Genomic DNA, 26,062 nt, shown 5'->3' on the forward strand with positions numbered 1-26,062 from the left:
AATTAAATTAATTTACTACTTGTTATAGGTAGTAATTTATGTTGCAAAGGAAATAGTTCCAAACTAGACAACATCTAGATCAGATAACATATCACATCTCTCTTCATCTATGAAGATATTGGTCATCAGGTATAACTTTAATTGTGACATGATTTTAGAAAGTGGACAATACTTTTAAGAAGATATCAATTGACCCATGCCTTTGTCAGCATTTATTTTGTATTGTTAATTGATTTTTAGTTCTCATTTTTCGAATAGATAAAGGTGTTGTTGCTTACTTAATGTAGGAGAATCCCAAGTGCAGAATTGTTTGCTAGAATAGATGCAATTGATGCTACTGTTGTGAAGCGAGTAGCTAGCCGATTCATCTTTGACAGGGTAAGTTATATGGATCTTGCATATTGTCCCCATGAATAGGCACTTAAGAGGCAACAACATATATTTTTGCCAACCTTCAAAATTTCTTAAGAATACTTTAGCTATTTTTACATCATAATTTTGCATATCAAAGTTAATCTCTTTGTGATGTTTAGACTTTTGTTTTGTGCAGTTGAAATCTTCTTTGCAGCTTCATATTGATGGCACCAGTCCTATAGTTGAAGATATTGGTCGTCAAGTATAATTTTAATTGTGACATGATATAGAAAGTGGACATACTTTTAAGAAGATATCAACTAACCCATGCCTTTGTCAGCATTTATTTTGTATCATTAATTGATTTTTAGTTCTCATTTTTCGAATAGATAAGGTTGTTGTCACTTACTTATGGTAGGATAATCCCAAGTGCATAATTATTTGCTAGAATAGATCCAGTTGATGCTACTATAGTGAAGCGAGTAGCTAACTAATTCATCTTTGACAGGGTAAGTTATATGGATCTTGCATATTGTCCCCATGAATAGGCACTTAAGAGGCAACAATCTATTTTTTTAGGACTTGCATTTCATGAGTTTATTTTTTTGCACCTGCAGGATGTTGCCATTGCAACAATGGAACATGTTCAGAACATTCTTGACTACAACTAGTTATGATGTTGTATTTACTAGCTCCATTACTAGATCAATTATTCATTGTCCCCGAAACAATAATTATTTCTTGTTGGCCTTATCTTGACTTACGACCTATTGCATTTCATTTGAATAATGAGAACAGGAAAATTGTGATTGTTTTTTAAATGAATTGGTGGTTCTTATAGTGTCAACATTCTAAGCTACCAGTGTCTTGATATCTATGTAGTTTTATGTGTCAATTGAAATGCAAAACGTATTTGGGGTTATTGGATAAATTATAACTAGAAAATTGAGATCATTCGAAAATATTTTCCTCAAAAACACACATTGAGTGTCATATGGAGTGAACTACTGATCAAATAATATACATGTAACTCTAGATAAATGTGTGAAGTTACAACAACTAGACCTTTCATATAACAGGCTCACAGGGCACATGCCTCATGTCGAACAATAGTGCTTCAAGTTACAACAAATGACATCACCTATGAGATATTTCTTATGTTTTTTGTACCAGATGCATTTCAAATGACACATGGGAATTGTTTGCAGCATTGGTGGCAGATTCGCAGATTTTTCACATGTCGTATTGTTTGTAGGGTCGGATTTTGTTTCAAGTAGAAGATGATGATTAGTCGAATGCCTTCAAATTTTCTTTTTCTAGCCAATGAATATTGCTTAATTGTTTTGGGGCTGAACATGAAATGTTGCTTCAACCATGGGCCATCTACGCTTGTCTTTTAGCAAGTCATAGAACATCTTGTACCATGTCTTTATGTTAAAAAGAGTAGAGATTTCTCCAATTAAATTATATCTGTTGTAAAGTTAAATTAATTTATCACATGTTGTTACATGTAGTAACTTATGTTGCAAAGGAAATAGTTCCAAACTAGACAACATCTAGATGGCATAACATATCACAACTCTCTTCATCTATGTTCTTACTCCATATGCATGTCCTACCACCTTATGCTTTTCCTTCACAACATTTGGTGTAATTGCTAGTATCATGAAATAAAAATAAAAATAAACAAGATATTAAACCCTTGTCCTATTTACGAAATTGGAAGAAAATAAACTCTTAATCCAATAAAAACAACTTAAACATAAAATATTACTCCATGAACATTTTTAAATTTTCAAATTTATTATACAAATTTAAACAATTAATTAGTATTTTGTTGTGTCATTTACAATAAATAGTTTATTGGAACTGTTTATTTTCTCCCATTTTCGGAAGTTAGTGGAAACTTAGAAATGTTCCCTACTCCATAGTATCCCTCATAAATTCGCCTACATACAATATTTACAACGCCAGCGATTCATCTGATGCATCCGCCGTCCTCTTAACAAATCGACCCTGCAAAAATTTATGAAACCAAATTCATTAAAATGATAAAATCCAAAATCTTAAACGCTTTATCTTATAATGAACTGGTTAGCATAATTTAACAATTGGTAATGCAATTTTCGAGAGTTAATTTGGTAAATCTTTGAAAATGTAAAGTAATATAAGTTGAAGGTAATATATTGCAATCTCTCCAATTGTTTATCAGTGAGTTGCATTATTATAATTTTATGTTAACAAAATTACTAAACAGACTCAATTACCAATTTCTATAATTAAAAAATATTGCAGATTCAAATTAAAAATAAACCTTCATCCGTGGTCGATTCTCTGCATTGAGTTTCCGGACATGGTATCTGATCCTTTTGTAGAACAGCCTGCTCTGACGTTTTTCGCGATATCTCAGAACACGGGCTTCTCTCCCGCCTGCCCTCGGCCTCTGCCCGTAGCCGCCATGGATCATTACGGGCACCTGCCCGATGACATGCTCCCTCCCGGACTGCCCGCATCCCAAGCTCGCTAAGTCCGGAACGAGTCCAAACTCCGAGCTACCTCCATCTCCCTGCAAAGAAAAAGGGAAAATGTTGAGACATATATTCATTGTATATATTGACACACATATTCATTGTATATATAGACTGGAGAATACAATTTCGGCCATTAACTAACCACTAGGTCGAAGGTATTATCATCGAGAGGGTACATAACTGGATTAGACTGAGCCCAGGGGGAGCCCCTATCAGACCAGGCGCTCAGAACTTCTTCATAGTTGAGCCGCAGGCGAACTTTACTGTCCTCATGGACCTTCATTTTTTCTTGTTCGCTCTCATTTACTAAACAGAAACCAAAATTCAAATCGAGGAGCCCGTCTGGCTCTAATTCCGTTTTCACGTACTCAACATCCTCGCTCGCCTCCGACTTCACCCGGTGATTACAGAGCCAGCTCAGCGGCACATCCACGTCATCACTCGACCAGAGCCAGCTCAGCGGCGCTTCGTCTTTGTCAGCGTTATCTTGCAGCACAGCATCCGCCGTGGGCGTCGACCCCAATGGTTGCTGCCCATCGGGATTCGACCTCCCGTGCCGTCGTCCTGAGCGGCTCCGTTTGCGAAGCCAGGAGTAGCTCCAACAGGCCAAGGGCGCTCCCGGGAATCGAACCGCGGTTGTCGTGGTCGTCAGGCTGACTCTCTCGTGGCGACACGCGACGGCGTTGGCAGTGTGAACTCGGGTGTCACAGGCATTGCAGAGGTGCGCGTCATCGGCAGAACAGTACCACCGCGCGCGGTGCTGCTCGCAGTCGTCGCAGGGTCGAGCCCCGCTCCCTCCCACATCCGTCGCCATTCTCCTGTTAAATGCTTTCTCAAATAACTGAAAATCAGAATCACATTTCTTCTTCCATTGCGAGACGCATTTAAAACAAAACAAGCGGAGTCGCCGTAATCTTATCCCCAGGACTAGCCGTGCGCCTATTGGTTGACAAATACGTGTCGGCATCTCATTGGTTGGGTTTATTCCCGCTGCTGCGGATGAATAGATTGGATAAAGCACTTTATTCATGTCTCCTTCGCTGGGTCCCACGAGCAATGACCTTTTTGTCGTCGGAGGCAAAACTCTCGGCGCTTTTTTGCGTGTCTGTATACTTATCTTGTCTTTTTCCGGTGGTATACTTATCTTGTCTTATTACCTTTTTCCAATTATGGGACCCACACATCTGCTGACGATGATCTTTATCCATTGATGTTGACCTTGTACCTTATAGGTTATTTACAAGAGAAGAATACATACATGGTTTATTGTGAATACACTAAGTACCAACTTGTACACTTCAAACAAGTTCAGAAAAACAAACAACCATAACTACTAGAATGGACGTTCTTGCAATTGCAACTAATTTGTGTATAACATATATATAATAATAAAGTATGAATACATATTTTTCTTAATAGTTCACAATGCTCGAAGACAATAGAACAATATTCATAGGCACAAAGCCATTACTACAATATTATCAAACCATTATAGTTCAGAATGTCATTGGTGGGGATTTGAACCTAGGTGAGGAAGATAGTGACCATTTCACACAACCAACCAAGATAACCCAAACTTATTACATATGAACAAGTATATATTCTAAATACTCTAATATTTAAATTCAATTATCATTTATGATGGAAATACTGAGAGGGGGTGAATTAGTATTTCGTTATTTTTAATCATTTTTTACTTAGTTAATCTTGAAACTGAATTCACATCACATAACCAATCATCCATAATGTATGAACACAAAGATTAAAGTGCAAATCAAACTTGAAGAAACATTTGAAAACTATTTTCAATTTTCTTGACACCTAATCCTTTGGGATTGGGCAAATATGTTGTAACTATGTAAATACAAAATAAAAAGACGAAGATACCTTGGAATGTGAATCCCAAGGGTCTCTCTCCTATGTGTATATATTAATGTTCTTCTTAATACGATTTTGAATCTTATGGACTTGCCATATACTTGTCCTGACATGGTATTAGAGCGCAGGTCCCATATTTTTACCTCACTCAGTAACTCCTTTGCCATTTTCCTAGCTAGTCTACTCAAGACTCTATCCCAACTACATTGTGGCCATTTTTCTGCAGACAGAAGTTCCATTTACTCTAGCATCATTTTCTTTTAATCATGTTTGTTTCCTGAACATTGCTACTTTGACTGGTTATTCGACTATGTGTGCCTCCATGATAGCTCACCAATGGTTGTGCATCCCTTAGAAATATTATATTCATTTTGGTATCAGTCCAGTGCACTCGCACTGTGAGAATTTTACATTTGTTTGATACACAAACTCCTTATTACCATAGTTGGCACATAATTTCTCCTATCATTTATTTTTTGAATAGTCTCATTTTGGATAAAATCTCCATGCTAGTGGAATTTGCATTGGAAGAGTGAGAGAGCCAAGAAATGATAGGCATCAAGCCAGAGATCTGCCGACAACTAGAGGTTTGCATGAATAAATACTATAAGGAGAGCCCAAACCTAGATTGATGTAACAAGCCTAGTTAAAAATTCATGTAAAAATATATAAGACCACATCATGGGACATGTATTCCAAGCTAAATGGTGGGAAAAACATCCTAGTGGGTGTTCATTTATGTTATTATGGCTAAAGCAAATTGGAAAAGGCAATGACAAAGGCTTTGGAAAGGCAAAGTGGCATTTATTGGCATTTAGTTATGAAAATAATGGAAATTAGGAGAAAAGGAAGGTGAAAGGTCACAAGTTGCATGTGAGAAGGAAAATGAAGGAAAATAATGGAAAATGAAGAAAATAGAGGCTTAATTGATAAAAAGGTTTATGGAGCACTTAGAGTTTTCTTGGAGCACTTTGGCATTGGATCAAGAAAGACAAAGAATGCAAGAGGAAGGAAGGAGCAAGCAAGGAAGAGCAGGATCAAGCAACTACAACAATATTCTTTGCAGGTATCGATTTGCATGTGTGTTTTCCTTGCTAGATTTGGCATGCATGGTATTGCATGTGGTTCTTTTGTTGTTATGGCATGGGTTTTTCCAGGTGTGACAATGTTTTCAGCCTAGCCTTGCCATTTCCAGATAGTCATGGTGTGATGGGGTTCTCATGTTTTGGTTGAGTTGGATTGTCAGATGGATTTGAAGCTGAGTGAGGTGGATCTCTGAAAGAAATAACACATGGCCTAGTGATCCCTAAACCAAACTATGGATTGTGGTAAGGCCACTGGCCTAGTGATCCCTAAACGAACTGTAGGTTGTGGTAAAGCCAGGTATTGTGTGCCTCAGTGGGCCTAGGAATCCTCGATCGATTAATGGCGGGATATATGGTAAAGCCTAGAGGTGGTTGCCCTTGATTAGGCCTAGGAATCCTTGCCGGTGAATGGTGGGATATATGGTAAAGCCTAGAGGTGGTTTCTCTTTATTAGGCCTAGGAATCCTTGACGGTGAATGGCGAGATATACAGTAAAGCCTAGAGGGTGGAGTCTCGATTTAGCGCCTAGTGATCCCTGGATCAGACTGTGGATTGCAGTAAAGCCTGAGAGACTAGGAGATAGGAAAAATCCTCATGGTGTAGGTGGAGAAATCTGGTGGCATCCATGATTATTTTGGCCTAGTGATCTGGTGGAGATCATGGTAAAGCCTGTTATTACATGTTTATTGTGTTGGCCTAGTGATTCAGGATGGATTATGGTAAATCCTGGTTTCTATTTATGAGGGTTAGGTAGTTTAGCCTTGGGATACCCTGGTTGGTTCTTTTGGTTTGAGTCCCACCTTCATGCTTGGAATATGGCACGGGGGTGAATGGCTAAAGATATATTTGGCTCAACCATTCTATGGTCAGGTGGAACGTGGTGGTCCCATATCGGGTTGGATTTTGCATTCATTAATAAGAGGTTCTTTCCTTGATATCTTATGTATAAATGTACTGGTTTATATGTGCATTTTATGGTTGATGTATCCTTGATATTTTTTGTTATTATGTTGGTTATAAGAATGTATTATGATAGTGATGATGTATGGATTTCTTCATGTTTTGATTGGTAAATAAATGAACAATGTATCTACGAACTAAGAGATGATAATGTAGCTAATGATATAAGGGAGCAATGCCTCTTAGCGATTCTCAGATAAGTATGAGACCCCTATGCTTAAATATGTTGTTTACACTTGTAGATTACATATTTGTGACATGTTTGATGAAATGGTTGTCATGGCTAGTAGGGGTCCAGTCAAGCCCTTGTTCAAGTGATTGCATTTGTATCATCATTCCCTTGTTATCTTTCTGTTCTGAAGGTGTCATTTAGTTCTGGGAAGTGACCAGGGCTCTGGGCCTAAAAAATTGGCTTAAATCCTGGGGAGGCTGTCACAACACCAAGGAAAATTTTCTCGAAGTTTAAAAACACATGCGAATCTCACTAATCCCTAATATGCAAACTATAAAATATTTATTGATATATTTGTAAAATTATTCAAATTTATAATGATTTTATATATAGTCTCTATAAAATGTTGGCAATCTTTAAGGTAAAATAATTTTATATTCTAAAATTTGGACAAATCGTCTTTTATAAAATTGGAAATTGGCGAATATTTTTTGTGGAAAAATCATGGAAAATTAGCCCACTGGGTGAACATTAGCCCCTAAAATTTTCCATGCACAACACTAAGCAAAAAATTCCCTGAATGTTGGCATACCATGCTGTGGGAGTGTCCAGAGCCATCTAGATGCATGCACACCCATATCATGGGAGTGTATGGGGGTTAATTGGTTTGAAAACTCAATGGGACCTAGAGACTGATTACCAGAGAGGTTGGGATGGTTCATGGGAGTCTTGTTGTTGATGTGGAAGGTTTGTATGGTGTGTTTCTATCGGTTCCACTTCCTTAAGATGACTTAGGAGGTTGAATCATATCATAGTAGCTTCTCGTCACATGTTTACCCCAGTTGGCCAGTTACTTGGGTAGATTCAAGAGGAGGGTGTTATAGAGTGGTATCAGAGTGAGTTTCGTTCTCTTTGGGTGGCATCTAGTTTCTGATATCTTTGTGTGATATCTAATACCATAGAGTGGTATCAAAGAATGGTTCACCACTCGGACTCGATGGGCAGTGTGTTGGTCATGAATTTATGTCGGTTGCATATGTGTTCCTTATGTTTGTATTCCAAATGTTTGTTGCATTTGCATGGTATTGATCATGGTTGTAGTGATGTCACCATGTGAAGGTTTATGATATTGTTGTTGGGATGCTTTAGTCATGAATTCATGTTAGTTGTATATGCATTTGTTATGCATGTCAGTGTCCATATGTTATTATGCATGCATTTTCATGGTTATAGTTATGCATGTATAGTAGGTCAAACATGCATTGTGAGGTCATTGTATGTAATTAGGTCTCATGATGATATTGGTATGTTATGATGCTAATGTGTTGGCTGAGATAGAGCAGGAGATCTAGACCATCAGAGTGAAGTTGCAGCATTGGACCTCGAGGCAAGAGCATGTCGTCATACAGGTTTGTATGATGGGCATGCAGGTATCTAGGTTAAGGATTGTTATATGCATTATGGTTATGTGTATGCCTTTCATTTTATTGTTGCTATGGTTACATGTATGATAGATATTAGTTGATTAGTTTAGTCATATGCACATGTGCTAGATAGTCATGAATGATAGTAACATGTGGTGGTATGCATTGCTATTATTGTTTTAGGTTATATAACTTGATGATTATGTTATATGTTGTTGATGAGTGTTTTATACGTTAACTTGTTGTTGTTATATGATTGTTAGCTTGATGATTAGGTTATATGTTGTTGATGAGCATGATGTATAACTTGTTGTTATTATATGCTAGTAACTTGATGATTAGGGTTATTACATTAATATCTTGATGTTATATGTATCATAATTAGTTAGATCGGTCTATACAAATGGTTAGGGTTATGACATTCAGGTATGAGTCGACTTAGTTGTGATAGTGTGTTGTACTAATCTAGATTGACTGTGCATATGTGATTATTATGTATGAATGATAATTGTTTATGAGTTTATGATGTGAATATGTTAGCCAGTGACTATTATGGATATCATGACCTTATTTATGTTGAGTTGATATGTTGTGAAGTTATATTGTGCTAGTATATATTGATTGTGTAGGTAAGATACCCTCCCCTGAGATACATTAAGTTATGAATTTTCTTATGTCATCTATTTGGTGTTTGAATGTTTGACTATGTCATTTATTTGGTGTTTGAGTGTTTTACTATGTTGTTTATTTGGTGTTTGAGTGTTTGGTGTCTATTATGTCATCTATCTATTGTCTGAATGTTTGATTACTTGAATGATATGAGTATGTGTATGTAAGATTGCATGAAGAAATTATCTTGTTTAAGATGGTTGTACTAATACATATGTGTTGAGACAACTGATATGCACTTGAATGTAAACAGGTGATAGTTGTAGCATTATGTATTATGACTGATGAGTGTGAGTTGATTGTTGCGTATGACATGGTTGTTAGACTTGGTAAAGGTTGATTTTAAATTAATATACATGATGTCTTGATCTTTGGAATGTGAGGCTGACATGTGTGAGAAATTGTAGGGAAAGATGCCTGGTATTAGCTTGACAATGTAATAGTTGATGTGTTTATATAACTAATAGTTGGGTGATGTGACAGTGCATAGTAAGAATCAATTGCAGCAAGGTAAGGTAACTAGTATGTTGTTATGTTTATTTATGCACTAACAATTATGTGTTTGTGGCAATATGATGCAGGGGATTGCATGGAAAAGAGACTGCCATGAAATTTTGAAGAAGACTCAAGTTGAGCTTTCATTTGGAAGCATTGGGAACCATGGGGATTGAGTCATGGTGTTTGTTGCTAGTCTTTTGCTTTTGGTATTTTGTGAATTTTTGTGCTTGATTTGAGATATTTATTGTGTCTAGGGCATGATCATGCCACTTCGTTTGTGATGTTGTATTGTTATTCGTTTTCATGGTTTTCTTTCTGTTTTCTTTTGTTCTTACCTTTTATGTTTTGAGGGTCTTGGAATTGGTTGAGAAAAGAGGAAAGTTAGTGAAGCTCGGGGAAAGCTGAATGAAATCCAGCAGACAATGTAAAAGACTCAGATGAAGCCGCTGCATGTATAAGGGTAGTTGAAGGCAAGAGTATGACAGCCAGTTGGATTGGTTGGGTCCATTGGTGTAAATGGATGATGGGAGGATAGTCACGAGGAAAGTAGTTAGGAAAGGTAAAGTAAATGGATTTGAGGTTTCAGATGCCTTGGCTATGTTGGGAACTATTGTTCTCAATATTGTGCATGAATACAAGAAGTTCTCTTAACCTTGGCCTTATGATATTTGGTAGTTATCTTGTGATCATGATTATGATGATGTCTATATATGTATAGATGTATGTATGTATGTATGTCATGTCTGACAGGGTCATCATGGATCATGATTATTAATGCTAATACTTATATGTATATATATCATTGTCTAATAGATTGTTTAATGATAATATTTATGTATATATATACGTATGTATGTATGTTGTTAATCATGTTGGCATTATGATATAGGTGTTGTCCTTGATGGCAACTCACTCACAGGTCAGTTTAGATTTGATAAAAGGCAACTCATAGTGTAACAAGTCAATTCAGAGGTAAAAGGGCATTGGTATAGAAGAACAAGAAGTTGGAACAAAGGTCTACTGATCAGATAGTTTAAGTTGTATTTGCATGTTCAGCTTGACAAAGCGGCATATACACGCAAGTTCACAAAACAAAAAGAGCATATACGTATGCACACACTTTCACAAGAGGAAAAGCGTGTATGGGTTGGAAAATCAAGAAAATTCAAGAGTAAAGAATACCAAGGGTCAATACCATGGTATTAGCCCACAATTTTGAGCGGAGTAACGACTATTTGATCCCATCCAAGAATACCATAGGCTCTAAGTGTTGTTTTGGTCCAAGGTATTGAGGAAGGCCAAAACTATATAAGGAGGAGAAGATCAAAGGGCCAAGTGTGCAAGTGAAAGGGTTTCTTAGGAATACTTCTATCTGAAGTATATTTTATGTTGCAGGGGTTATGATTATGATATAATCTGAAATATTTTGTGCACCTTGGATACAATGTTGGATCAGGATCATGAGACCTAAAATGACTTATCATTGTATGATCTGATATTGGTTGGGCTAGATCTGATTGCTTACGCATGTTTTATTCTTTAAATGTCATGATCTGGGTATGTCTGAAGTTTGGAATAGCAGTGAAGTTGTAAGTTAATATTTGTTGATCTATATGATGGTTTGCCTTGGTAAAGGCACGTATACACGCAAGTTTGACTCTTCCAAGTAGCGTATGAAAAAGAAAAGCCCGTTTGATCCGGATTTAGACAGGAACGCAATAAATTACAGACATAACCATAAAGACATATATGCAGCGGAAATAATACTTCATCTCATTACTGTAAAATACTGAAATATGCTTACAAATAGAAATAGAAATAACCCAGCTAGGGCGATGGTAGCTTATCTCTGAGAAGAGATGTGTCGGCTACATGCCTCTGAACTGTTCCGAACTGTGTTTACAATGAGGCTCGAAGGCCTATTTATTATTGAGAAACAATAGGAAACCCTTCACATTCCAAAACCTAACCCTAGAAGATGAAACGCCAAATTGTGGGCCCTGTTTTGGGGTGAGTTGGACAGCCAACTTCCCGGGGTCGCGAATTGGTCGTATTATCTCTGTTTGACGCGCATGATAGCCTGTTGGAAAGATCTCTCAGAGGACTACGACAGAAAAGATGATTTTTATTAGAAAAATTGCTGGCAGTGGATTTCCCAAAAAACGTCGTTTAGGGCCTCAAAACGGCTCCAGAAGTTTAGGACCCGAAAAACTGCTAAAAATAGTAAACTGCGCTATAATTAAGGAAAGTGAAAAACTGAAAGATACAGTTGTGGGGGTCCAAATGGGATAGGTGGGTGGCCACCAACATCCACCTGGATCATTCCTCCCCCCTTAGGAAGCAATGGTCCCCATTGCGTTGAGTCCCTCCTTGAGATGAGGAAGCTTCTGCTGAGCTGGGTCTCTGGTGAGCTGTTCTGCAATCTCTAATGTGTCCAGAAATGGTGGGAAGCATGGTCGGTGACGGTCCACATTGAAAACTCGGTGCAAGCGAAGGAATGGAGGAATGCTGTGCTTCAAAGCATTGTTTCCCGTAGCCTTGGTACTAGTGTAAGGACCATGTCGGAGTGGCCTGAGCTTCTGATGGGTTCTGGTAAGGCATTCTTTCTGTCGATGCAACCAAACTTTGTTCCCCACCTGAAACTTGTGTGGTACCCCTGTGGGTGAGAAGAAGTTGTTCCTGTGTTCTGTTCTGACTGTATCCCTCTGTTGCTGCTGCTGCGTGGAGGAACCCTTTGTGGGGGTCATGGATGTAGCAACGATCTTCCCCTTACTTTGGGAGCGAACCAGACAAAAAATAAATTTCCTAGTCTGTGGCATGAGCTTGCTGCCTTTCTTAGCAGTGATCAAAGAGGTGGCAGTAGGTGGGGCTACCTCCGGTATCCTGTATAATGAATTATCCAAAGAAATAATGACAGCGCGAGGCCTTGACTCATACACAACATGTCGCCTCCACAAGTATGGCTGGCCTAATAGTGCATCACAAACATCCAGAGGTGTAACATCACATAATACCTCGTCTGTGAAGGGCTTGATGCTGTAGGGAAGGCGGCACTGCTGGCGAACTTTGAGATCTCGTCCTTCGTGAAGCCACCCAATACTATATGGCTGCGGGTGTGGTGTAGTCGGTAGGCCCAACCACTTCACAACCTCTGCTGAAATGAGGTTCTTTTGGCTGCCACTGTCAACAATGAATTGTAGCGGCGAACCCTTCACCCACATCTGTGAGTGGAAAAGACGTTCCCCCTCCTCTGGCTCTTCGGGCTCATTCTTCTGGATCTTGGCAGTGGCAACAGTGGCATTAGGATCCGCATCAATGATCTGCTTCCCTTTGCCATTCCCCTTGTCAGGTTCTGGCTCAGAGTCGGAACATGCATCTAATTCGGAAGCCTTCAACTCGGCCACCAACGAATGCTTGGTCCGACACTCACTTGTGTTATGAGTGGGACTCTTGTGGAACTCACACCATTTTCCTGTGTCCTTCTTCGGCTTCATGGTGGTGTTCTTTTCTTGCGGCTTCGAGGGGTTGTCTTGGGTCACCCCGCCTTGGCTTTGTCCTTTATGCTTCGGATTTTCAGATCCAAAGTCTCGCTTCTTCTGTTTGAACTTTTGCTCGATTTTGACAGCGTATCAGTATGCTGTGCCGAGTGAGGAGATGTTCAAGAACTCCATCTCTTCCTGGATGTATCTGTGTAGGCAGCCGCGGTATTTGAGTACCAGATGCAGCTCAGAATCTTTGATACCCAATTGTGTACGAAGGGTATGAAAAATGTTTGTGAACTCCGCCACATCTTGGTCTTGTCCCTGCCGCAGTGTGGTCCATTTGATGTATTTGTCCTCATAGCTTTTGACAGGGTAGTACTGCTCCTTGATGGCATCCCGGAAGTCATTCCAAGTGGGTGCGGCTGAAAACAGTGAGCCTGTACTTTCATCCTTTTGCTCGCAGTAGGTTTCCCACCAGTCCTTGACGTGGGGGGCTGCTTTGAGAAGGGCGAAAACAATCTTTTCCCGACTTGAAAATTCATGAACAGAAAAATAACCCTCTAGCAGATTTAACCATTTATCTACGACATCCACGTCTATTTTACCCTCGAAGATGGGGATTTCAAAATTAACTTGTACCTTAAAGGGCGTGGTGTTTCCAGAGTAGCTGCTGGAAGCTGATGCGTCGCCTCTGGGTAGCCGCTGAAGGATCTGTGCAAAGCTATCCATCATCGCGTTCCTTTGCCGCTTGAGGGCTTCTTCGAGCAAGATTCTGATAGGATCTCCTGCCCCCTCGTCTTTCTTCTCATCTGCCATGGGAGGTCGTCGAGATTTGTGAGGCTGGTCTTGCAAAGGTTCGACCAATTCAAGCCCTAACTCCTTATATCCTGACCTCGTTGGGGACATGCAAAGAAAAACAGAGAAAAAGCAGATTGCTCTGATACCACTGATCCGGATTTAGACAGGAACGCAATAAATTACAGAGATAACCATAAAGACATATATGCAGCGGAAATAATACTTCATTTCATTACTGTAAAATACTGAAATGTGCTTACAAATAGAAATAGAAATAACCCAGCTAGGGCGATGGTAGATTATCTCTGAGAAGAGATGTGTTGGCTACATGCCTCTGAACTGTTCCGAACTGTGTTTACAATGAGGCTCGAAGGCCTATTTATTATTGAGAAACAATGGGAAACCCTTCACATTCCAAAACCTAACCCTAGAAGATGAAACGCCAAATTGTGGGCCCCGTTTTGGGGTGAGTTGGACAGCCAACTTCCTGGGGTCGCAAATTGGTCGTATTATCTCCATTTGACTAATCTATCTAATTAGTGTTGTTGTTTTACTATTGTCTATCAATGAAGTCTTCTTAGATCTGAAAATAAAACTGAATGCATTAGGAGTTTAAGTCTGATTGATTGATTGATTAAGTGAGAAGGGTTACCTTTGCTACTAACTATCTAGATCTCTGTAAATTGACAGTTGATGTTCAGAGTATTACTGGCTGGTACAGATTTGATTTGGAAGTTTTTATGATTGAGTAGTTTTGGAGGTATACACAGGTTTTGTTATAGGAAGTAGCGTATACACATAGGTTGGGTTCATTAAAGTAGTGTATACATTCTAATGTATGATTTTTGAGGTTGTAGCTAGTTCTTAATGATGACGTAGGTTTCTGGGTTCTGCGCAGTATTCTAGTGACATTGATTTGACTATTCATATTGAATGGTTGTTAGTTGATGCAATTATTATTGTATAGTTTGAGCTTAAAAGTTTTTGATGGGTCTAGTGTCAAAATTTGATGAAACAAGGCCTTCATATTATGTTGTTGTGTACCAGGAGCATCCAGTCTGAAAATTAATGAAACGTGGTCCCTGGAGGAAGAGAGAAGGTCGTAGCCTTCTGTAGGTTGACACCTAGATACTAGTAAACATATTAGCTTGTACAAGAGCTAGGGGTTGTAGCTCCCTTCCAGTAGAAGCTGGAGAATGAGAGAAGGTTGTAGCCTTCTGCAGATGGGTGCCTGTGTACTGGTATGAGTCTGCACCAGTACAAGATTGTAAACATATTTTCTTTATATTAAAAGAAGATAGAGACGACAACAACAGGTAGTTTTTCTCCCACATTGGGTTTCCACCTTAAATCTTGGTGTTCATGTGTGTTGCTTATGTCTGATGATTTATTATGTTATTACTACACATAGTTACTATATAATAAGATACTGATGCACTGATTAATGATCAACACATGATAAATCATAAGTTTACTGGGTATGTGCTAGTTTCCTTAATCACAGTAGCGTTCACATGCAAGTTCACTTCACTGAAGTAGTGTATATAAATTTGATTAGGAAATGGATATTATTTAATTGTAAATACTGATTCACCCCCCCCTCTCGGTATTATTTCCAACAATTGGTATCGAAGTGGGTCCTTCATAAGAAGCTTGATCTCTTGAAGGGAGATCTTTTCATATGAACAATCACGAAGGCATGGGATCTATCAAATCACCAATTTTCAATGGGAACAACTTGGTATATTGGAAAATAAGAACCAGAGCCTATCTTCAATCACTTGGAGCCACTGTTTGGGAAATTGTGGAAGGAGGATATCAATTTCCAGTAGTAATACCTGCAGATATAGCAGGTAAGAAGTTATACGAAACCAATGCCAAAGTAGTTAATACTTTATTGGAAGTCTGTCAGAATCATAATTTGTCAAAGTCATGTAGTTCAAGACAGCCAAAGAAATATGGGACAAAATCATTCAGAGCTACGAAGGAGACTCCGAGGTAAAATGTGCTAAGCTTCAAACTCTCATAATTCAATATGAAACTATTAAGATGCATAGTGATGAAATTATTTCTAGTTACTTTTTACGTGTAGATGAGATTGTTAATTGTATAAAGAATCTGGGTGAAGAGATAAAGGAGGCTACTTTAGTAGAGAAAATTTTGAGATCTTTGTCTTCTAAATTTGAGTCAAAAGTATCTGCCATAGAAGAGAAGAAGGATCTTTAATCTATAACTATGGTTCAAATTCATGGCATTCTAACTGTCTTTGAAATGAGGAAAGGAGGTCCATCTGATATGAGAGAAGCCGCTTTCAAAGCTTCAATAAAGGGAAAAGAAAAGGAAGAACACAATGAATCGGGATATGTTTCAAAAGAAGAACATGAGGTAAACTTTGTCAAGAAGCTTCAATGGGGTTCCGGAAGATTCATAGGTAAGCTACCATTCAAATGTTTTTGTGGTAGAGTTGTCCATTATGCTTCCAAATGTCTTCATAAAGATAAATATGAAAAAGGAAAGGAATATGCAAAAGGCAATAACAAACATGTTTTCAATAGAAGAAGTTTCTATACCCAGGAAGATAGTAATGGATTATCTAATAGCGATGAAGATGAAAATGAACAAGATTATAAACTACTCATGGAATTTGACAATGATGATTTTTTGGATGCCTTAGAAGAGACAAAATTTCTTGAAGAAATTTAAAACTCAAAATATATTTGGAAGAAGAGAATATGATCATATACACGTTGAAATATCAACTCACTGAAAGAGAAAATCACAATGAAAAACTAGAATGTGAAGTTGTGGGTCTAAGAAAAGAACTTGAGATTAAAAAATCTCTTAATCTTAGATTTGCTAAAGGATCGAAAACTTTAAATGAAATCATCAAAGTTCAACGTTCCCCTCTTGTAAAGACAAGTCTTGGATATAATGAAGAATCATCCCAATCACAAAAGCTGTCAGCCTCCACCGGAAGTTATCTTGATGCAACAAAGACCAGTGAACAATATGTCAATCGTCAACAAAAGCCTAAAAGTACTCATCAGTTAAATCATGCTCAATTTGCTCCAAGGATGAACATCAATAGAAGCATCAACCAACAGGGGAAAATTTCGGCCAACACTTCAAAAGGAGCAAACATCATCAAATTCTAAGGTATGGAGAAAGAACGAATTTCAATCAGAAAGATGTGGCATAGCTCTGTTTGCAGAAGGACAAGAGAATCAGTGGTACATTGATAGAGGATGCTCCAAACACATGATAGGTGATAAAGAGAAACTTCATTAATATAACTCTTTAGAGAAAGAAAAGAATGTCTCCTTTGGAAATGACACACCAGCCATCATTAAGGGTAAAGGTTCTGTTTATTTGAAAGAAAAGGTTAAAGTTGGAAATGTCATGTATGTTGATGGTTTAAAACATAACTTGTTGAGTGTCAGTCAAATGTGCGATCAACGAAATGAAGTTGTGTTTCGATCAAATAGATGTGTGGTTTGTGAGCTTCATACAGGAAAGACCGTAATCAAAGGTACAAGAACTCCAAACAATTTATACATACTCAAAGGAGGACAAAATCAATGCTATCTAAGAAAAATAGATGAAAATTGGTTATGGCACAAAATTTTGGGACATCTAAGCTTTTCTCAAATAAGAAAAGCATGCAGGCTCTATGATCTTCCAGATATCAGCATCCCAGAAAATACCATATGCAAACCATGTCAAGTCGATAATTAAACCAGAGTTCATTTTAGTGAAAAAGAAGGATCAACAAGGAAAAAGTCATCTCGTGGAGAAGAATAATTTATTTGATTCATTGATGATTTTTCTAGAATGTGTTGGATAGGTCTACTAAAGCATAAATATGAAGCATTTGAAAAGTTTAAAGTCTTCAAAGCTTTAGTTGAAAATGAATCAGATCAAAAAATCAAATGTCTCAAATCTAATCGAGGGGGAGAATTAATATCAGATGAATTCTTTGATTTTTGTGAACAACATGGAATAAAAAGGCAGTTCTCTGTTTCCAGAACTCCTCAACAAAATGGCATAGTAGAAAGAATGAACATAACAGTTCAACAAATGGCTCGAGTTATGCTTGATGAATCTGGAACTCCTGCCACCTTCTGGGGTGAAGCTACATTTACTGCCGTGACTATTCTCAACAAAGCTAATGTTCGAGTAAATAGTGATCAAACTTCATATGAACTTTGGTATGGTAAGCTTCCTACTGTAAAACACTTTAGAGTTTTTGGAAGCAAATGTTTCATTAAAAAGACCGATGATAAACTTGGTAAGTTTGAACCTAGAGCAGATAAATGAATTCTTCTTGGTTATTCATCCATAAGTAAAGGATACAAATGTTATAATAAAAGACTTCGGAAAATTGTTGAATGCATTGATGTAGTAATTGATGAAGCATGCAGAAATCCGGAACAGATGAAATCAACAAAGGAATATGACAATGAGGAAGATGGTGAATGCTTTCCCGTATCAAATCAAAATGATATAGAGGAAGAAACCAATGAAGCATCAGAAGAAGATACAACAGACAGGGAAAAGACTCCATCCAGGTATGTTCAAAAGAATCATCCAGAATCTCAAATTCTAGGAGAAAAGGGGTCTAGAGTACAAACAAGAAGAACTCTTACAGGAACCTCAAGTTATCTAGCATTACTATCCTCCATAGAACCACAGAATGTAAATGAAGCTAGCAAAGATGAATGTTGGGTTAAGGCCATGGATGAAGAACTTGACCAAATTGAAAAGAATGATACTTGGGAATTAGTTCCTAGACCTCATGATAAAAATGTTATAAGAAAAAAATGGATATTTAAGAATAAGTTGAATGACAATGGAGAGGTTATTAGAAACAAAGCAATACTTGTTTGTAAAGGGTATGCTCAACAAGAAGGTATAGATTTTGAAGAAAATTTTGCATCTGTTACTAGACTTGAAGCCATAAGAATGTTTCTTGCTCTTTCAAGTTTTCGAAAATTCAAAGTATATCAAATGGATGTAAAATCATCTTTTCTTAATGGGGATTTAGAAGAAGAAGTTTATATTGAGCAACCAGAAGGATTCATTCTAGGAAATGATGCAAAACTTGTATGCAAGCTCAAAAAGGCTCTATATGGTCTGAAACAAGCTCCAAGGGCCTAGTATTATCGTCTTGACAAATATCTACAACAACAAGGTTTCACAAAAGGTTCTACAGACAACAACTTATACACAAAGATTGAAAATGATAAACTGCTAATTATTGTTGTTTATGTTGATGATATCATCTTTGGTAGAAATGAAGAATATATGAGTCATAACTTTGTTTCGGTTATGCAACAAGAATTTGAAATGTCCTTACTTGGTGAACTTACTTATTTTCTTGTCTACAAGTATAACAAACAAAATATGGTATTCTTCTTTCACAAACCAAATATCTCAAGTAGATTCTGAAGAAATATGGAATGGAAGATTCTAAGCCTGTATGTACTCCAATGATAACAGGATGTAGTCTCAGCTCTAAAGATGAATCACCTAGAGTGAATCAACCAACATATAGATCTATGATTGGAAGTATACTTTATCTAATAGGTACCAGACCTGATATAATGCATGCAGTAGGAATTGTTGGGAGGTTCCAAGCAAATCCAAAGGAATCACATCTTCAGGCTGTAAAAAGAATATTCAAATATCTTCAAGGAACTCAAGACTTTGGTCTATGGTATCCTAAAGATACAGATCTCACTTTTCAAGCTTATATAGATGTGGATTGGGCAGGAAATGTTGATGATCAAAAAAGCACTAGTGGAGGTGCATTATATATGGGATCACGGTTAGTGTCTTGGTTCAACAAGAAATAAAATTCAATTACCTTATCTACAACTGAAGCGGAATATGTGGCTGCTACATCTCGCTGCACACAACTACTCTGGATGATGCAAACATTGCAAGACATTCAAATCACATGTTCTCCACCCATCTCCATTCTATGTGATAATAAAAGTGCCATCAGTATTTCAAAAATTCCAGTCATGCACTCCAAGACCAAGCACACACCCATTAAGTACCATTTTCTATGAGAACAAGTGCTTGAACAAAAGGTTAAATTGGCGTATGTTCCCTCCAAAGAACATGTTGCTGATATATTCACCAAACCACTTCCCAAAGAAACTTTTGAATATCTCAGACAAAATTTGGGAGTAGTTTCTGCATCATCTTGCTGTTAAATCCAGTTTTCAAAGGAAGGTTCCTACATGTGGGTTTCATGAAGGATAGTAGAGTATGTATGCAAGTTTCTATGGCTACAAGAGTGTATATGTTTTTTTGATAGAAAAACAGTGGGTCTGATATGGGTGCTCAGTCTAATATTGATTATTACAGTCTGTTGATATGCTTTGTTCATTGATTTTTATCTGACTGATGACGATGCCTTGATGAATGATTTTTTGACAATGCATAGGTAGCACAGGTTCAGGGGGAGCATTAACCTTTCTTCATTGTTGGCATTATGGTTGTTGATTATAGCTATGGTTTCAGATATTAATATCAATTGTTGCATAGGTCATGTAGAGATCTAGGGTGTAATATGTCTCCTTCTGTCATAGTCTATTTTTGAATAAGTCCTATTGGATATATGATGTAAATTTGTATCCCCATTATGCATGGGAAGGATGATGTAATAATTTCTATATTTCTGCCATGTATAAACAATTGGTATATCCCCACTTGGTTGGGTGGATGAGTCAAATTTGGTGTATCCTCACTTGGTTGGGTGATTGATGTATGTATGATTCATTGGTCTTAGGGAGGTCATACTCACTTAGTTGAGTTATAGAGTCATATTACTCTTTTGAAACATATCTCTGCAGACTCTGCATGTACTCAGGGGGAGCATGGACATCATCGTGTATCTCAAAGGGGGAGAATATCTTGGTCTGCCCTTTGCCCTTGATGTCAAAGGGGGAGAGTATTTTGGTGTTGCTTGATATCTCTAACAGTTTCTACAACTTGCAGTAATCAACACCAATATGGTTGCCATCAAGTCCAAAGGGGGAGATTGTTGGCATTATGATACAGGTGTTGTCCTTGATGGAAACTCACTCACAGGTCAGCTCAGATTTGATAAAAGGAAACTCACAGTGTAACAGGTCAATTCAGAGGTAACAGGGCATTGGTACAGAAGAACAGGAAGTTGGAACAAAGGTCTACTGATCAGATTCAAGAAGTTGAAGGAAAAGGATTTATTTATTTATTATTATTATTATTATTATTATTATTATTATTATTTTTTTTTAATTTTTATTTTTCAGATAATTTAAGTTGTATACGCATGTTTAGCTTGACAAAGCGACATATGCACGCAGGTTCACAAAACAAAAAGAGTGTATACACACGCACGCACTTTCACAAGAGGAAAAGCACATATGGGTTGATTAAGAAAATTCAAGAGTAAAGAATACCAAGGGTCAATTCCATGGTATTAGCCCACAATTTTGAGCGGAATAACGACTATTTGATCCCATCCAAGAATACCATAGGCTCTAAGTGTTGTTTTTGTTTGAGGTATTGAGGAAGGCCAAAACTATATAAGGAGGATAAGATCAAAGGGCCAGGTGTGCAAGTGAAAGGGTTTCTTAGGAATACTTCTATCTGAAGTATATTTTTTGTTGCAGGGGTTATGATTATGATATAATCTGAAATATTTTGTGCGCCCTGGATATAATGTTGGATCAGGATCATGAGACTTGAAATGACTTATCATTGTATGATCTGATATTGGTTGGGCTAGATCTGATTGCTTATGCATGTTTTATTCTTTAAATGTCATGATATGGGTATTTCTGAAGTCTAGAATAGCAACGAAGTTGTAAGCTAATATTTGTTGATCTATACACTAGTTTGCCTTGGTAAAGAAGCGTATACACGCAAGTTTGACTCTTCCAAGTAGCATATGCAAAATAAAAGCCTGTTGTTCTGAAACGACTGATCTATTTAATCAGTGTTGTTGTTTTACTGTTGTTTGTCAATGAAGCCTTCTTAGCTCTGAAAGTAAAATTGAATGCATATGGAGTTTGTGTCTGATTGATTGATTGATTAAGTGAGAAGGGTTATCTTTGCTGCTAACTGTCTAAATCTCTTCAAATTGATAGTTAGTGTTCAGAGCATTACTGGCTAGTACATATTTGATTCAGAAGTTTTTATGATTCAATAGTTTTGGAGGTATACACAGTTTTTGTTACAGGGAGTAGCGTATACACACAGGTTGGGTTCATTAAAGTAGAATATACATTCTAGTGTATGATGTTTTAGGTTGCAGCTGATCCTGAATGATGATGTAGGTTTCTGGGTTAAGCACAGTATTTTGGAGACAATGATCTGACTGTCCAGCTTGAATGGTTGTTAGTTGATGCAGTTATTATTAGAGAGTTTGAGCTTCAAAGTTTTTGATGGGTCCAGTGTGAAAATTTGATTAAATGAGGCCTTCATATTGTTTTGTTGTGTACCAGGAGCATCCAGTCTAAAAATTAATGAAACGTGGTCCCTGGAGGAAGAGATAAGGTCATATCACTAGTAAACATATCGGCTAGTACAAGAGCTAGGGGGTTGTAGCTCCCTTCCAGTAGAAGCTGGAGAATGAGAGAAGGTTGTAGCCTTCTGCAGGTGGGTGCCTACGTACTGGTATGAATCTGCACCAGTACAAGATTGTAAAAGGATTTTCTTTATATTAAAAGAATATAGAGACAATAGCAGCAGGTGGTTTTTCTCCCACATTGGGTTTCCACCTTAAATCTTGGTGTTCATGTGTGTTGCTTATGTGTGATGATTTATTATGTTTTTATTGCACATAGTTACTGTATAATAAGATATTGATGCACTGATTAATGATCAACACATGATAAATCATAAGTTTTCTGGGTATACGCTGGTTTCCTTAATCACAATAGCCTGCACACACAAGTTCACTTCACTGAAGTAGCGTATATAAATATGACTGGGAAATGAATATTATTTAATTGTAAATACTGATTCACCTCCCCTGCTCTCAGTATTATTTCCAACAAATACACATTTAAAAAGGAATGCAACAAATTACAGATATAACCATAAACAAAATATGTGGTAGAAATAACACTCCATTTCATTAATATCAAATACTGAAATATGTTTACAAATAGAATGGAAATAATGCTAGCTCGAGCGATGGTAGCTTATCTATGAGAAGAGATGTGGTGGCTACATGCCTCTGAATTGTGTTACAATGAGGTTTAAGGGCCTATTTATTATTGAAAAACATGAGAAAACCCTAAACAACCAAAACTCTAACCTCAGGAGATGTAACACCAAGAGTTTGTGGGCCCCTTTGGGGTTAGTTGGGTAGCCAACTTCCCGGGGTCATAACTTAGTCATATTATCTTCGTTTGGCGCATACGATACCTTATTGGAAAGGTCTCTCTGACCACTACAAGATTTACCATAGGCCCTTGCCCTTGGCTATGAGCCTAGAATGGACCTAAATTTTTTTTCCGTTTAGGGGGTCAAAACTGCTCTGGAAGTTTAGGACCCAAAAGCTGCTAAAAATAGTAAATGTCGAAATAAACAAGGAAACAAATGAAATCGACTGGAGGCCTAGGTGAGATAGGTGGGTGTCCACAAATATCCACCTGGATTTGTTGTTGTATGATAGGGTTGTTAGAAATCATTCTTGTGGAGGAATGATTTCTTACGCAGGTGAATGACATGAAGAGGTTCTCGGTTTATGAGGAATGAAGTGGAAGAGTAGTCATGAAAAATATATGAGGTCAGTATCATGTGGTTATGGGTTGATATTATGTGATTATATTATGTCTATGTGATGGACATGATATATCGAGGGATACATCAATGAAATGAGAGTAGTGTGGTCCGCAGGATGCTGGGGTAAGCATGGATGGTGGAGGGACACTGAAAGCAAGGTTGCTTGGTAGTGACAGTGTGGTTTTGGATGTGTGGTACTACTATTGTGTATAAGTTGTATATTTTGTACATGTTACATCTATGATGTTGTGCTCATGTGGTGTGGTGTATATAGCGTGTGTACATGTTGTTTATGCAATGTTATGTATATGGTGGTATAAATAGTGTTGTGTGAATATTTCATATGCACTGATGGGTATAGATGGCGCTATGTACATGTTGTATATGCAGTGTTGTGTACATATTGTACTATGCGCGTGATGGAATGCAGTGTTGTGTGAATATGGTGTTAGAACTGCGGATGGCGAACTGAATGTGAACTGATTATGGCGAACAGACTGCATTAGGAACAAGGGTAGGAACTCACGTCGGGGTTGTCCCATACCTGCTCGGGATAGGAACTCATGCTCGGGATAGTAACTAGGGATAATGGTAGAGCCTAGTAATATGCTAAGCGACAGGTTCACTTGGCTTGGATGGATCAAGGTACAATCTTCTTTTTTCAAGGTACAGTCTTCCTTTTCAAGGTACAATCTGCATTCTCAAGGTACAGTCTTCAGGTGAGCAATAGAGTCATTAGCGGTGGGTAGTACATGTTGTATATGCAATGTTATGTAAATATGGTGTTGTGTGCATGTTGTACATGTGGTGTTATGTACATATGGTGTTGTGTGAATGATTGTACAAGTGGTGATGTGTACATGTCGTACATGTGGTGATGTGTGCATGTCGTGCATGTGGCACTGTGTACATGTGGTGTCATGTACATGTCATGCACATGGTGTTGTGTACATGTGGTATTGTGTACACGTTGTATAGGTGGTGTGGTGTACATATGCCGTTGTGTACACATTGTGTAAGTGGTGTCATGTACATGTGATTTTGTGCACATGTTGTGTAGGTGGTGTTGTGTACAAGTGGTACTATGTACATGTTGTACATATGGTACTGGTGTACATGTGGTATTGTGTGTATGTCGTACATTGTGGTGCGGGCATGCAGTGTTATTTATGTGCATTGTGTAGTCATGGTATCCTGACGTATGTATTCATTGTGTTGTACTCTATGTACATATTTGTGTTGTATTGTGCACCAGATTTAGGAGTATGTATTGTGTTGTGTTGTACACTGGGTGTATTTTTATGTGTTGTATGTCAGGTGTAGGTACATGTATCGCATGGTGTTGTATGTTGTGTGTGGTTGTATGTGTGTGATGCACACTATGTGTATGTGCACATGGTTGAGGAGAAGGCACAAGGTGTTTTCCGGGTGTGGCAATTGATCCAGAGTGTGTACGAAATAAGGACAAAGGTAGAAGCAAAGGACTGATTGAAGGATACGTATTAGTATATCATTCAGTTTTATTATGCATGTGATTTATGATTCTAGTTTATGATGATTACATGTGATCTATGATTTTGGTTTATGATGACTACATGTGATTTACGAGTTTGATCTATGATGGTTGTGTTTTGAGCTAACCTAATGTGATATGTTTATACATAATGATTTGATCAAAGATTTGACTTGTTATGATAGGAAGTGAACAATATTGCAAGTGTACCTTATTGACGAGCTACTAATGAGGTATGCTGTGAATTTTATTTCAATTTATTTTAAATATAATGGAAGTTATGTGCTTGGTATAGGAAGCACGGAAATTCCCAGTTGGATGGTTGAAACTGACTAAAAGAATGAGCAGTGTCAGTGAAAGGACTTGGAAAATGCATCAGTATTCTGGTAAAGCACTTTAGGAGCAGGGCCATTATGGGACACTGGTACCCAATAGTGTCCATTGATTGCCATGAGCATGCTATGACTAGTATGACAATTTTGAGGTAGGTATATGCCTTAGTTGTTTAACCTTCCGATGCAAGGAAGCCTTGCTAAGGGATGGATTGCCCACGATAAGGGGTGCCGAGGAACTTGGAAGGTGAGTGACTGCACGAAAGGGGGTGACTAGATTGCCCAAGGGACTGTGTAGCATAGAAGGGAAGGTCGTGGATGGATTTGTTTTGGTCATTAGCATTTCTAGATGGAATCAAATTCAGATTGGGAGTGTGCCCTGGAACAATGAGTCGGTAACTGCTCACTGAGAGGACAAGTGGCATAGGATTGTAGCACTAAACATTGGATGCAACTTTGAATTTGGTAGTGGATTCTAGACTTCCTGGGAAGGAAGTGAATCTTGGTATTACTTTTGAGGGTGGAGGTGTGAGCCTCTATATTCCCTTGTTGATTGATATGGGTATTGTATCCTTCT

General features: G+C 37.8%; 1 protein-coding gene across 2 annotated transcripts; it reads right to left on the reverse strand.

The window, feature by feature from the left end:
* Positions 1-2,137: 2,137 nt before the first annotated feature.
* On the reverse strand, positions 2,138-3,745 carry LOC149162962 (zinc finger protein CONSTANS-LIKE 16-like). 2 transcript variants are annotated; one of them, XM_089435853.1, is made up of 3 exons: positions 3,067-3,745; positions 2,669-2,920; positions 2,138-2,370 (listed from the first exon to the last, which is right to left on the reverse strand). In XM_089435853.1, exons 1-3 carry the CDS (start codon positions 3,697-3,699, stop codon positions 2,317-2,319), a joined length of 939 nt encoding a protein of 312 aa, XP_089291979.1. In that variant the 5' UTR covers positions 3,700-3,745; the 3' UTR covers positions 2,138-2,316. The 2 variants fall into 2 exon arrangements, with proteins under 2 accessions (XP_089291979.1, XP_089291978.1); XM_089435852.1 differs by having other exon boundaries at positions 3,028-3,745.
* Between the last annotated feature and the right edge of the window lie 22,317 nt (positions 3,746-26,062).

The sequence above is a fragment of the Pinus tabuliformis genome, chromosome 5_2, assembly GCF_031772625.1.
Source record: "Pinus tabuliformis cultivar Carrire ecotype Pingquan chromosome 5_2, CPIR1, whole genome shotgun sequence".
Taxonomy (NCBI): Eukaryota; Viridiplantae; Streptophyta; class Pinopsida; order Pinales; family Pinaceae; genus Pinus; species Pinus tabuliformis.

What these genes read in the sequence shown, in the direction of transcription:
- LOC149162962 (XM_089435852.1), bottom strand. Translation starts at nt 3,699, where the DNA reads ATGGCGACGGATGTGGGAGGGAGCGGGGCTCGACCCTGCGACGACTGC. An exon ending in ATAATACCTTCGACCTAGTG is followed by an intron (nt 2,921 to 3,027) that starts GTTAGTTAATGG and finishes TTTTCTTTGCAG; the next exon opens with GGAGATGGAGGTAGCTCGGA. An exon ending in AGAATCGACCACGGATGAAG is followed by an intron (nt 2,371 to 2,668) that starts GTTTATTTTTAA and finishes AAATTTTTGCAG; the next exon opens with GGTCGATTTGTTAAGAGGAC.